Here is a 13189-nt window from a genome sequence, read left to right as displayed (position 1 = left end):
GGGGAGCAGGGGAAGGGCAGGGCACAGCCCGCTTGGAGCAAGGAGCCTGCTGCCCTGTACCCGGGGTTTGGGGAGGGATGCCCACCCGTCCCATCCCGCCCTCCAGCTCCAGGGGGAAAGCGGGTACCGAGCGACCCGGCTGCGCTTCCCACTGCTGCCCGGGATGGGGCTTCTGGAGGAAAAAACACACCCGGCCCCGGCACGTCAAACATGGGGAGCAGCAGCTCGAGCCCCCGATGGGGGAGAATCAAAAGCAGAAAACACAGAGAAAGCTAAAGAAAGGTAAACAGGAGATTACAGGGGGTTGGAAAACAACAAAACACATGTTCAGAAACCCCCAGGGAACTGTGTATCATGGCCAGGACATTGTGTAGAGGAAAAACAAACAATGACCAGCCCAGGACAGTCCGATGATTAGGTCATCACGACAGCACTGGTTCCAGAGGCAGGCAGGAAACCATGGCACAGCTCAGGCTGCTCCTGATGGGATGAGGAGGACCTAGCACCCAACATGGGGCTGCAGCCTACACATGGGTGGGCAGCAGGACTCACCAGCCTCCTGATGGGCATTAGAGCAGTTTGACCAGCCTCTTGCCAAACATCTATTTCCCCTTCACTGAGGAGCATAGTAGTTCCCCAGGGCCCCACAGAGCCCAGGGTGATAGGGTGGACCAGCAACCCCCAGCCAGGAGCATCCCTACACCCTCTCCCCACAGGACTGAGATGGGAGGGGGTGTCCACATGCTGCCTGCAGCCCTAGGAGCTTGGTGCAAGATCCCAAGTATGGCTTCATACACACAGGAAACTACAGAGGTGCCAGCAGAGCATGAGCTGGGTCCATGGCAGAGCCAGCCCCAGCCCCACAAGAGCCTTGGGACAGGAGGAAGGTCAGTGCTTAGGGCCTCTTCTGTGGAAGCAGCCAGGAAATGTTTGCAGTGTGTGCAGCCAAGCGTGGAGAGTATTTAGGCACCCAGCAGAGCCCCAGGCACTGCTAATGGGCTCCCAGCAAGGGGGATGTCTGTGAGGATGATGGCTAACACCTAGTGAAGGCTCCTTGCTGGGCAAGACCCCAGCTTGAGCCCGAGGCCCTGCAGGCCAGGCTGCCATGCCAACCCATTCCTCACAGGTGTCAGACAGCAAGGAGCAGCGTGGGAAGATGTTGACCCTGCCAGGCTCCGGGAGCCCAAACTCCAACCCTTGCAGCGTACCTGGGACATCCAGGTCATCCCCATTCCTCTCGCTGTCCCCGTCCTCCTGCCCGTCCGCGTTCTGCTGGGTGTGCTGCAGGCTCAGCTTGTGACACACCTCGAACGCCTGCCCCACCGTCCGGACGATGCGCATGGCTTGGCTCTGCCGTGGGGGAGGAGAGGAGGAGCTCAACCCTCCACAGCTCTTGGGGGGCTCTGCTCCTCTGAGACCCGCCCCCCCCCAGCTGCAGGAGGAGCATCCCAACACATTTACCTTCTTCTTGGATTTGAAGACGTTGCACCTGAAGACGTTGCTAGACCCATCCCTGGCAATATAGCTGAAGATCTTTAGGTCCTGGGAATCGTGTGACACGTAGAATATTCTGCAAGGACAGCAAGGAGGGCAGGATATCAACATACATATTACCCACATGCCCAGGAGACTGCCAAGGCCACATCCAGCACTTCCCAGGGCACAGGGTGCTGGCAGACACCCAGTCTCTGCAGCACATCCCTGCTAAAGCCCATCAGAAATTTTTTTGGCAGTCATTTTGCCTCGGCTGGGAAAATTAGCCTGCTGACTCAGCAGCAGCAAATATTTTGTGAAGGCAGATCAGGGCTTTCTCTGCTCGGCCCTCCAGGGACAGGAGAGCAAACCTGCCTTCTCTGCCTTGCCTGGTTGGAGAGCCAGCCTCCCTGCTCAGGTGCCTGCCTCAGCCAGCACACCAGCCCCTGCCCAGCATGGCTGGGGCCCTTCCTCACTCCTGTTCAGCTATAGACACACACCCCCAGTGCTCTTAGCTTTAGCCAGTGAGATGGAGGAAAAGTGCTGGGGAATTCTGGAGAGCACAGCAAGCGAGGGGAGCTGCCCTCCATGGGGTCAGGGTGGCTCTCTGTGGTCAGTCCCCAGCACAGTGCCAGTGTGGCACAGGGTAAGTGGCACAGCAGAGCCACACAAGCCTTACCTGTAAATGGGATCATGCATGATGAGCATTTTATTCTCATCCCAGGCCCATTCTTTTTTCTGCAACAAAAGAAACTGAAAATGAGTACGTCAGACGCTGCCCTTGAGCTCAAGAACAGGGCAGACATGGTCCAGGGATAGACCTGGGAAGCACTTGTTACAAGCTCTGCTGCTGCTTCTCTACAAACCCTTTGCCAAGGGCTGGATCCTGCTGGGGTCAGCCTCCCACAGAGGGAGCCCCTTCTACACCCGCTGCAGGACTGGCTCTGCCATCCTGCAGGAACAAGGCTCATCCATGGCTGACCCCAGCCTGTCCCACCCTCTCTCAAAACTGATATTCACAGACCCTGTAAGATCCCTGCATCATAGAGTGACCCTGATGCCAAGGCACCACTGCCACAGGGCCCGGGGGTGCCTACCTTCTTCTTCTTCTTCAGAATGACCTTCACACCATCCACTGACACAATGAGATTGACTTTTTTCTTCTTGATGTTCTTGGCTTTAAACTCATACTGCAGGGGACAGAGGAAAACACCCAGAATTAGCTTTTGCCAGGAAACCCCCAGGGACAGCTGAAAAGGCTCTGATGGGAAGGGGCAAGAAAGGCAAGGAAAGATGTGCCCCAATCCCACCCAAACACAAGCAACATGCCCACATCAGCCTGTGCAGCCCTGCTAGGACAGGGGACCTTTCTGCCCCACAGCATCCCCACATCCAGCATCCAGAGGAGCACACTGCAAAGCAATCTGGTCCCTGGATGGGGATAATGCTTTGCTCAGTCCAGGATGCTGCTGGGAATTTTAAGTTCTGTTTCAAAGGTGCCCTGCAAAGAGCTGCACCTCCCCTGAGAGGCACAGCCACCTCCCCAGCCCTGCCAGCCCCTGGGACTCTGCAGCCTGGCCAGGTTTGCCCCCCTGGCTGGAGGCCATTGCTGAGCTCTGCTAAGAGAAACCTCATTTCAAGTGGGTTTTTTTAGGGGCTTAGCATAAAACTGAACACAATTGCTGAGGACTTTGTGAACCTCTCCAGGGGACATGGGATAATGCAATTACCCACTATGATTAGAAGTCACTGGACAGGAAAAAAAAACCCAGCAGGAACTTCCAAATATCAGTAACTAAACACAAAAGCTCTGGCCCAGTCACAGGGAGAGGATGAGATTTCTAAAAGTCAGTCACTTTTGCATTTGAGGTCTTGGGAGGGGACTGGCCAGGGAATAGGCTAGATAAGCCCTCTAGGCTCAGTAACCCCACTCTGGGACTTTTGGGGAGTCCCACAACCAGTCTACCATAGATGTACCCACATCATGTACCCCAGTGTGCTGGTCCCACAGGCAGGGCACTGTGCACAGCCCTGGGGACAGACCCTCTGCACCCACCCAGCAGCAGCAGAGCCCCACATCCCGCACTTCCCATTTCTGAGGAAGAGGGGAACGTAATGAATCCTCTCGTTCTCTGGCCAGCCTCTCTGCAGAGGGAGCACAGGCAGGCACCCCGACGCAGAGCCCTGCCTGCACTGAGCCTCCCTGTGACATTTCCAGCTCTGCATGATGTATTCACTTTGGCAGCCAGAGCCAGCAGGCAGGAAAAGCTGCTGGCCCTGACCTGCGATCGAATGATAAAAGACCTGGAAAGACAATTCCTCAAAGCCATTTTTAAAGTTGCCGATGGGGATGGGAGGGAAGATAGAGACGACTCGGAAAACAGGGGGAGGGGGAACGCAGCTCTGCCCTTCCCAGGGCACAGACCAGTGGAGCTGTGCAAACCCACCTGCTCTGGGGCTGAAGCCACAGTGATGGGCTGCAGAAAGCAGAGCTTAGGCTCCCACCACGGCTGTAGCCAGCCTCAAAATCCCCAGCATATACCTATATGTTGCTTGTAGGGCTTACTTGCTATGGAGAAGGGTCTCACTGGAGGCTCTCACCAAAGAAGCCATCAGGGTGGGTTTCCAAGTCTCATCTCCCACATTTCCCTTCCCTGTTATTACAAGAAGGGGTGAAACTGCATCCAAGAGCCCCATCCCTGTGCCTTGCTAAGACAGCACACCAGTACCGAGATCACAGCAGTGTGTCTGGTACCTAAAGCTAAGGAAATACCTTGATTTAGCCCTGAAAAAGTGAGATCCAGCACAGCTACCTTGGAGTAATTAACCAAGCACCATCTGAAGCTCTGCACACAATTTTTTCCAGGAGCCACAGGCTGAACTGGATGCTCTCAGCAGTGCCCAGAGTGACTGCACAGCACCTTGTGGAGCTGCAGCCTGATTTATTGGTCCTACCGATCAATGGTTATAATCATCAAGTTGCCTTTCTGAGCTGCTGGAGCCCTGGGGTTTCTGTTCTGGGCCCTCCCAAGTGCTAATTAATATGGGCTTGGAAAATACAGCAACCCTGAAAAATACCTTAGAGTTAGAGAGACTATTTTTAGCCTGGCTTTTGGGTGAGTAACAGCCCCAGGATAGCAATGCAGACAGGCCAGAACAATTCAGCAAAGACGTTACCTAGCCCCAGCATATGTTCCAGAGACAGAATCAATGCAGAGCTCCTTGAAGAGGCTTCCACAGTCCCTGGCAGCAGGCAAGGGATGCTGCCCAGGCTCGCTGAGGGGAGTGCCATGGGGGAAGCTGCTTTGCCTTTGCTCCCCTGAAACCCAAGTCTCCTTGTTGCTGGCAAAACTCCAGCAACAACCGACAGGAGCAAAAAAGTCAAACTCTCAGAAGATTTGTTAATAACTTTTCTGCATAAATCCGGGCCTTTATCCCAATGCCAAGGGGAGAGCCAAGCTCCTTTGCAAGCTGGAGCCATGTGCTTAGAGAGCTATTGCTCACCCTGTCCCAACAAGAGCTCTTTAGTTCAATCACACCAACGAGCGTGGATGCTCTTTGGGATACATCTCCCATGCAACAAAGTCCAGCTCTAGTCAATAAAATGCTAATGAACTCATGCCCACTGGGGCTCTAGTGAAACACTAACCATAATTTAATAACAAATAACCAAGGAAAGATTCAATAAAAGGATTTAATAGAAGGGCAATTCAGCCCAGCTTCCTCTCACATCCCTGAGCTGGGTGGGGCAGGGACACAGGCAAGGAGGGGCATTGCTGATTTTGGGGAGCTTTCAAATCTGAGTTTGGGTAAATAGGTGCCAGAAGGGAGAAAAAGCACTGGGAAGAGAGGGGCAGCAAAGCAAACCAAAGGGAGCACATATTGCTCTGCAGAGCCCAGCAGGGCCATCAACACCCTTCGAGTGCTGCTTCAACTCCTCCTGCAGCCACAGCGTGCAATTTGCTCTGCCTTATTCACAAGGCTAATTTAGCAAACCAGAGGGGTTTCACCCCAAGCAGCAGCTCTGGCCAAGGTCAGAGGAGGCATCAGGTTTACACAGCTCCTTTGAGTGAGATTTGAGCCACAGAGTGCAAGAGCTGAGCCCAAAACTGCACAGAGCCCAGGCTGTGCTCAGACCCCCTGGCTCGTGGTGCAGCAGCTCTAACCAGCAGCAAAGCCCCAGCCCCACTCCGTGCCTCTCGTGGGCAGCACAGCTCCCTCATAGCCCTGCTGTGCCAGGATGCTGCTCACTGCTGCAGCAGGAGGGTGGCATGTCCCAGCACGAGCCCTTGTCACCGACGGTAGCACCAGCCCAGGCACAGTCCTGGGCACCCTGTGTGCACCCTGGCTCTCCCCAGCCCTGGGTGGGGGAAGCTGGCCCTGCACTGCCTCCCTGGACCTCTCCCAGGCAATGGCCAGTCCTTCCCATTAGTTGACCACAGATGCCAGCGTGTGTCCTAAAGACTGTTGGACATCTCAGAACGTCCCACTGATGTGCTGCACACTGACAGCACCTGCCCAGACTGACAGACCTGCCCTGAAAGCCTGTTTTCTAGTGAGGCAATAGGAAACCTCTCTCCATATGATCAATGGGACTTCCTAGGCTTGGAGCTATTCCTGACCACAGCTCTGTCAGTCCTGGGCACAGGGGTCTGCAGGCTCTGCCCACACTTGTCAACATCCTTCCTTTACTGTCAAACAGAGAGAAAAAAGCTTGAGAGAGAGAGAGAAAGAATTCGAGTTTCAGCTTTTTCAGTTGCTGGGAGGAAAGCAGAGGAGATGGTGGGGTGGGAAATGCTACCAAAGGGACTCTGAGACCATCTCCACAGCAATTGCTGCTGCATCCAAAACCTGTGGACACCAGGTGACCTAGATGAGAAGAAAACCTGCATGTTTCTTATAACTACCTAAATGGCATAATAGTCAAAAGACCTTCTCTTGGCTTTTCTTGGCCTCCAACCCATCTTTTTAGCCCATCTTGGGCATGATTCTGAATCTTTAAATCTCTGTAATAACACTATAAGTTTGGGTTAATTCTATTAGTTACTGGCTAGAGCAATATGCCAGTCTCAGAAGATAAGACATAATTTCAGGGAAATGCACAGAAAATGGAAAGAGCAGATAAAACTGTCTGCTCCTGGACTTGCAGAGCTCCAGTCAGTCTCCAACTGAAGCTTCTACACACTCTACTAACATTTTTAAGCAAAGATTGAAAATGGACATTTCAGATATGCCAAGGTTTAAAAATATTTTAAAAAAAAAAAAAAAAAAAAGATGGTCTTACTAATTAAAAAGAATTATTAGAACACTTGTAAATTCCAACCAGCTAATTAGTGAATAAAGATTATCCCTTAGTTTTACACTACCCATGAAAAAACATGCTCATCCTCTCAATCAAAAAAAAAAAGAAACACATATTTTGTCAGAGTGCAAGAGCCTTTCCATTGACCTGGGGTTAGTGGATTTCCAACATCTGCCTCTTATGCAGAGTTCACTATTTAAATAACTTTAGATGGAAACTAATGCCAGCTGGTGTGTGCATCATTGTGCAACACATTCCTACTGGCAGAGTATTAAACTTGCCCTTTCCGGAGAACAGAGTAACATATGTTGCTTAATAAAGAGAGCTTGTAACTTTGTCAGCTTAGAGTAAAATTATCTATGGATCCGAGTGCCAGGGGTATGTGTGAAAAGCAGGGAAAACGCATCATCAGTAGAAACATGGTAAACCTCCCTGTCACACTGTTTTTACACAGTAAAAGTGTAAGAAAACTTGTAACCACGCACTGCACATGCTAGGTGAGGCAGATCAGGGAGATGGTGTCTGTCTATATTCATCATTCCCTCGCATTCTCAAGCATCTGACAAAAGTTAATCTGAATAAAAATGCCCTCATTTCATTACAGCCCAGCTAAACTGCAGCACGTGTAGATTGAAGCCTACCCACTAGCACTGTCCATCAGCTGGGGAAGGCACCAGGAATGCTATACGGTCAGATTGTGCTAGTAAAATACAAATAAATGGGAATTTTTAAAATAGAACCTCCCCTAAATGCATCGAGCTGTCCCAGTCTCCTTCCATCCTCTATCCACCTCCTCAAAAAAAGAAATAAAATAAAATATTAAAAATTAGTTTACAAGCTTGTACTGGGGAAAGAAAAGCAGTCTGAGAATTCAGTTAATAGGGAAAAAACAATTTCCATAAAACTCACTGCTACTCTGCTAGCTCAGGAGGCAAGAGGAAAAATCTGGTGTAAGAAAAAGCATAAAAGGGGCTGTATTTTTTTTTTTTTTTTCCCAGAAAATTGTGTTTCATTGTGGTTATACAGAAAGCAAATGAAACTGAGCAAAGCCAGGTCCCACAGAGCCACCTCTGCTGGAGGGCTGGCTGGCCAGGTGAGCAGCCCGAGCCCATTCAGCTCTGCCACAGCTCCTGCAGCCCCCCAAGCCGTGGGAAGGGAACAGCAGGAGGGGATCAGTGCCCACCTCCCTCAGCAGCTCCTCCCTGCAGCTGCCCAACACAGCAGCCAACACATACCTTTGGAGTTAGACTTTAACCCAAGGTCAGCTCAGGCTAATGGAAGTGGGGAGACGTGGCAGGGCAGCGAAGGCTTTCCCAGCGCTCTGGGTACTGTTCTCTTGATGAAGAATTAACTTATTACAAACTGACAGCTGAGCTCCAGTTCAATCAGCACAGGCTCCACGGCTCCAATAATTAGTGACTGGGGGGGAACCACATACCTCTCAATTTCTGCTGCTGAAAACACAGGGGATGAAAGTAAAGCTCAGAAAACAGGAGATCAGGCATAACCCGCAGGAGGGAGGCCTGGAAAACCTCGTGGGATCTTAACAGCAGTAAATTGGGAGGGAGGGCAAACAACAGCACCTCACAGGGGATGAGGACTTTTCAGGATGAGCCCAAGATCTCAAACACAGGCAGCACAAGTCCATGTGTGCTTCTGTGGGCAAGGAAGAGAGGCACAGAGAGAAGCTTCCCAGATGAGCTTCAGCAGGGATTGCTGATCATCCAAGAGAAGCCTAAACATTTAATCTAAATGAAATAATATAGCCCAGTATTCTCTAAACACATGGCCAGAAAGAAAAGAGCACTGGAAAGGAAAAGGGAACAATTTAAAATACAGCTTTGGCACAGTATGAAACACAGCCAGGAGACTCACAGAAGAGCATTCCTAACCATCCCAGACACACGGGCCTAGGAACAGAGGGGTGGTGTCCAGCAGGAAGCTGGGCATGGTCTCCTACATGACTGGGAATGGGGGTAGCAACTGTTCTGAGAGCCTGACCATGAGAGAGACAGGGCAGCAGAGAGCCAGGGGTCCTGCCAGCCAGGGGGTCCTCAGACATGGGGCATCGCTCCCTCCCGCTGCCCTCACTCTGGCTCCCTGCCCAACAGCAGACAGGCACCTGCCAGCCTGCCCCCAGCTCCACTGGGGCAGTGGCAGATGCCGGAGGATAAAGCAGCTGGAAAGCCGGATATGTCCCAGGGGAGAGGTCGGTTTCATCCAAGAGGCATTTCTGAACAAGGCTTCAAAACATCTGACAGTCAGGCCCCTGCTCCCGGGCTGCGCGTTAAGCCCGCAGGGGACTCAGCCTGCTGGAGGGGAGCACACTGCTTAACCTGCTAAGCTGATCAGCAATAAATGGACTAAAACCCATTTTTAGAAGACTGCCTTAAGCTGCTCTACCAAAGGGCTGTGCTGCTGCCTGTGTCTCTCGAGGACTTCCCTTTGCCACGGGCACACAATCCCACTGCATCTCCAGCAAGCACCAGGGAGGAGTCATTAAGTACTGGATGCCTGTTTGTGGACTTAAGGATGCTTTTCAAAACTCTGCCACAGTTTCTCAGAGTTTGCATTTGCACACATGGGAAAAATATGGCTCTGAGATGCAAGCATTGATCTGAAAGAAGATATGCTTTTGGTTCATACTGACAAGGTCAGTGTCTATTTTCCCATCCAACTTCAGGTTTAATTTTGGGAACCGTCTGTGATGGTCGCAAGTACTGATGGGTATAAACGGGAATCAGTCTAAAAATACCCATGTTGTGAGAGCAGCAGAGTTAAGGTTGTTGCTTTAAGAGAGTCCCTGGATCACAGTGCACCCATTTATCACATAAAATATGTTTTCCAATAACATTGAATATCTCACAATAAATTCCTTCTGCTCGGTTTGCTATTTCCTACCAGATATGACATAGCTGCCTCAATCCACCTCCTCCAACCTCCTCTCACCACCTCCAAGTTTCATGAGTTGAGCTGCCAAACTGGGACACGCACACAAGCCATCTTCAGTCTATGCAGTTTCACAGGAATCTCAGAGAAATCGGAACCAGTAAAAACTGAATCAGTATCAATCACAGGGTTAAACGGATAAAGTTCCTCTAGGGAACAGCTTAATCTCACCCCCTCTTTTTTTGAAGATTTCCATGTACAAGATGATTTACCTCCCTTACAAAAAATCCTCAAGGGATCCACACTTTCTGTGTCAGTTTTCAGGTGGTTGGTTTTGTTTGGTTGGGGTTTTTTTAAATTTGTTTCAGTTTGGTTTTTTGGTTGGGTTTTTTGGGGTGGTTTTTTGTTTGTTTGTTTGTGAAACCTTAAAATCAGAGGTTTAGAGGAGCTATGACACACATGACTGTCAGTCCCCTCTCCCAAGGCCACTCGCCCCCCAGCCCTGTGGGGTGGCACCGGGCACAAAAGCGATGCAGGAGCTTCCCAGCAACATCCTGCCCAAAGCCACCAACAGGTCCTTCTGCACATGTTATTGTTCACTTCACTGGGGCTTAACTAATACTGAGCTTATAAAGGAAAGATAGGGACCCCATCCCAGCACAGCCATCTCATTTCTCCCCTGGCTCAGGCACACACAGCGATGGCTCCAAGCAGGAACTTTCCCAAGACTGGGAAAAGCAGTGCCTCTCAGCCAGGTGTGAAGGTCAGTGGGGATGGTGCCACAGGACAGCTCCCAGCCTTGAAAATATCTCTGAAGCCCTTTCAGAAACCCAAGCACAGGCTTTCAGAAAAACACTACAGGCTGGATCCACATGGGAGACAGGAAGCTCCCACCTGCCTTCACCACTGCCATCTCTGATGGCCAAGAATGGCACGTGTGAAGTAACCAGTGTGTGGGTGTGTGTGGGATACAGGTTGAACTGGTTGCAAAAATAACCAGGATTTGAGCTGCTCCCTTCCGTTAATGAAAAGAAGGAGTGGGCTCTGCTCACATCTGCAGGCACTGCTCCCACACTGCTTCTTGCAGCCCTGGAGATACAAGATGAGAGATGAGCTGTACATGTTTTAATAATTTCCACCTGTCGCTAAAATAAGCAGAAGCACATTCCTTGGAAACCCCACATCTGACTGGAATTTGTGGCATTTTTAATTAGATATGCACTGGTTTGACCCATATAGGCATGAGCAATGGATGCACGAGCATCTGGTGACAGGTCCTTGCGATTGCTCTTTGAAGAAGAAAGCACAGAACACAGAATGGTTTGGGTTGGAAAGGACCTTAAGGATCATCTAGTTCCAAGCCCCCTGCGAGGGCAGGGACCCCTCCCACTAGACCAGGTTGCTCAAAGTTCCATCCAGCCTCTCCTTGAACACCTCCACAACTTCTTTGAGCAACCTGTCCCAGTGTCTCACCACCCTCACACTAAAGAATTTCTTCCTAACACCTCATCTAAACCTACCCTCTTTCAGCTTGAAACTATTATTTCTTGTTCTGTCACTCCATGCCCTTGTAAAAAGTCCCTCTCCAGCTTTCCTGTAGCCCCTTCAGGTACCGGAAGGCTGCTATAGCTCCAAGACCCTAGAAAGCACCTCTGTCCATTCAGGCTACTGTGGGTTTGAACCCATGTGCTGGAGTGAGCTCGGCTTAGGGAAAAGCATTGCCATTTGCAGCAGTTTACTCATGCCCACCTGTGGTCATTCCTAATTAAACTCCTGCCTCTTTCTGGCACAGGCAAGAGCTGATGCCCTAATGGACACCAGGAGTGCTGGGTGCTGAGCAGCACAGGTAGTGCCCACCAGGCACCAGCCAGGCACCTTCATCCACCCCAGGAGGAAAACAAAAGTCTTGTATTCAAGATGAGCTTCCTTCCCCAAATGCTTTCTTTCTAACACAGACCCTGCCTCAAGGCAGCTGAGATCATGCCCCCCCCCTGCATGGAGAGGGCTGCAGGCAGGGCTGGCACTGCAGAAGAGCACAGAGTCACCCCAACCCATCCTGAGGGCAGGTGACAAGGAGAGGGGACCCATCAGAACATCCCCACGCAAGGTTTCAGCAAGGTGTCAGCTCAGGATCAGATCTACGCCCCAGGTTGTGAAATACAGGATTTATTTTGGTATGTTTTTTACCACTCACCTAAGAGCTGCTCTCCCACAGTTGCATAAAAAGCTTGAGCAAGACTAGTCGAGAATAACCAAGCAGACGGGAATAACCAAGCAGAAGAGCAATGGCAAGCTAAAGGAAGGCAGGCTGGTAATACTCTACCTATATCAGCAATTAGGCAATTCAGACTATTAATAAAGAATGAATGAGCAGCAGCATCAAACACTTAGCACATCAGAAACAGGCCAGCCCTGTTAGGCTCGTTAGATGCTCCTGGTGCTCAACAGTGTTTCTGGGTTGTAACTGGAGGAGGAGGAAATTATTAATATCACACTTGTTTCGTGGTTCCTCTTTCAGCAATGACTAATGCAGGTATTAAAAATAATTCACTACATTCTTCATGTTAAAGACAACAAGTCTAAATAATGTCTTTCAGAGAGTTTAAGAAGGAATTACATAGACTCAGATCCTTGAAAAAAATTGCAAGCTAATAAAAGTCTGAAGATTTCAGGCAGAGTTAGAAAACAGCCAATACAGCACTTAATGCCAAGCTAAAGGATTGCAGTAAAGCTCAGCACAGCACTGATTCTACACAAGTTGGGATCCTAAACTACCTCAATGAAATTAAAAGTGCACTTCACAAAGCTATTAGGCTGGCTAAGGAACTTAGAGACTACCTTGCCATTTCCCTCTTTGCATGCATTTTGACACAAATATTATCTAAAGTGACAACACAGATGAGATGAAGTGGCTGAAATCCACCTCACCAGTGGAGCCCCAAATGAAACAATGAAGACAGACATAGGACAGGATGCCACTGTGCTCCCAGGACACTCCACAGCAAGGAGAGCACAGCAGTGCTCAATTTTTTGCAGGTCTGGAAGAAAAAGCATATTTGCCATCCAGGTCAAGAGTACAGAAACTTGGCATCAACACATTTCAGGTTGATTTTATGTGGCCTTGGCCAAGCAGCCTCCCAAAGGAAAAAGGAACAGAAGCTGTGTCCACAAGATGCAGAAATGCATCCTAAGAAAAATCCCCATGAGACCTCAAAAGGTGTAATCCCAGTAGAAAAGACACTAGGAAGAGAATGTGGTTCTGGCCACATGAGTAGGGCAACATTCAGCAAAACAGAAAGGTGATATTATCTCAAAACACTGCACTGTTGAAATCACTACTAATATAATCCATCCCAACACAACACACTCTGCTTTATCATACGCTTCAAAGAAGCAATAGAGAAGAGTTCAGAAAAAAGCAACAAGGACATGAGGAAGGTTTCCCAGACTCTTCACTCCCAGAGGTTAAAACAAACTCCTTATATTCAGCTTATTGCAAGAGAAGGCTCAGAGGGGACTTGTCTG

General features: G+C 50.0%; 1 protein-coding gene across 4 annotated transcripts in view; it reads right to left on the bottom strand.

Moving 5' to 3' along the window:
- NOS1AP (nitric oxide synthase 1 (neuronal) adaptor protein) overlaps positions 1-13189 on the bottom strand; it is a 38374-nt gene that overhangs the window by 5573 nt on the left and 19612 nt on the right. For 2 of the 4 annotated variants that reach the window (XM_009999879.1, XM_009999880.1), the window contains exons 3-6: positions 2571-2663; positions 2153-2226; positions 1462-1570; positions 1209-1350 (exon numbers count right to left, since the gene is read on the bottom strand). In XM_009999879.1, the coding sequence (XP_009998181.1) occupies positions 1209-1350; positions 1462-1570; positions 2153-2226; positions 2571-2663 (418 nt within the window). The remainder of the gene's footprint in view (positions 1-1208; positions 1351-1461; positions 1571-2152; positions 2227-2570; positions 2664-13189) is intronic. The other 2 variants (XM_009999881.1, XM_009999882.1) reach the window with 1 other exon arrangement.

The sequence above is a fragment of the Chaetura pelagica genome, unplaced genomic scaffold (assembly GCF_000747805.2).
Source record: "Chaetura pelagica isolate M959 unplaced genomic scaffold, ChaPel_1.0 scaffold246, whole genome shotgun sequence".
NCBI lineage: Eukaryota > Metazoa > Chordata > Aves > Apodiformes > Apodidae > Chaetura > Chaetura pelagica.
This window is presented reverse-complemented; position numbering and strand designations above follow the sequence as displayed.